This window comes from Octopus bimaculoides, chromosome 15 (assembly GCF_046866305.1).
Source record: "Octopus bimaculoides isolate indiv1 chromosome 15, ASM4686630v1, whole genome shotgun sequence".
Classification (NCBI taxonomy): Eukaryota; Metazoa; Mollusca; class Cephalopoda; order Octopoda; family Octopodidae; genus Octopus; species Octopus bimaculoides.
In genome coordinates this window covers 17,984,819-17,985,663 of record NC_142942.1, presented here as the reverse complement: position 1 = coordinate 17,985,663, position 845 = coordinate 17,984,819, and the positions used below count along the sequence as shown (strand labels likewise).

General features: G+C 39.1%; 1 protein-coding gene across 2 annotated transcripts in view; it reads right to left on the bottom strand.

The window, feature by feature from the left end:
- The window catches only part of LOC106869489 (uncharacterized), a 37,099-nt gene extending 36,657 nt beyond the window's left edge, over positions 1 to 442 (bottom strand). For both annotated transcript variants that reach the window (XM_089363492.1, XM_089363493.1), the window contains exon 1: positions 1 to 442. This exon is cut by the window's left edge and continues 465 nt beyond it. In XM_089363492.1, the coding sequence (XP_089219618.1) occupies positions 1 to 253 (253 nt within the window). In that variant the 5' untranslated portion in view covers positions 254 to 442.
- Between the last annotated feature and the right edge of the window lie 403 nt (positions 443 to 845).

Sequence of the window (845 nt, the reverse complement as noted above, 5' to 3'; positions counted from 1 at the left end):
CACCAGCAGCAACACCTATGAAGGTCTCTTGCGTCTGATGTCTTTCTGCCACCTGAACTGTCGTTGATGAAGATGACAAGGATGATAACGACGACCAAGAAGATGAAGACGATGACGACGATGTTGCTGGTGTTGGCTGCCGTGGTTCTTCAGGTGGTGGATTATAGTTCGTTGTTGTTGTTGTTGTTGTATACAGGGCAACTTTCCTTTCCATTGCTGTCGGAGGACCTTCGTCAATTGAAGAAGATTCCATGGTGGTACAAAGTTCATCCAGGCAGTCATGAAGGATTTAGGGGACTTGAAGGGGTTTTGTTGTTGTTGTTGTTGTTATTGTAGCTATTATTGGTAGAGTAATTGTTATTTTCCTTTCAGAATTTAGGATATATGTCAGGGAGGGGTGGCATAACGGGAAAGACTGGCTGTCACAGTTTCTAGGTCTCGGCTAAAATATAAAAACAAACAAAAAAATAAATAAAAGATAAAAATACAAAATAAATTTAACAAAAAAAAAACAATTAACCACAAAATTTGGAGAGAATTATTAGCCAGAAAATGATGCTGGTTTGTCCCACCGGTTGTTGTCTAATAAATATCACATTATTATTATTTATAATCTCTGGTTAAGGGGTTGAGGGTTACGCCAATATCTGCTCGAGATAATCCGTGGGATTAGTGAAGGGGAGGGGAGAGTAGAGACACATTCATTAACATCAAAATAGGAATTTTAAAGACAGTAAGGGTTTGTTCGGGGTCCCTTGAAGCAAGTCAAGACTAGCCGAAGGGCTAAACATGTTTAAAATGTAGAAATGAAAGCAAGTCCCAAGAATGACAACATAATTTCCATC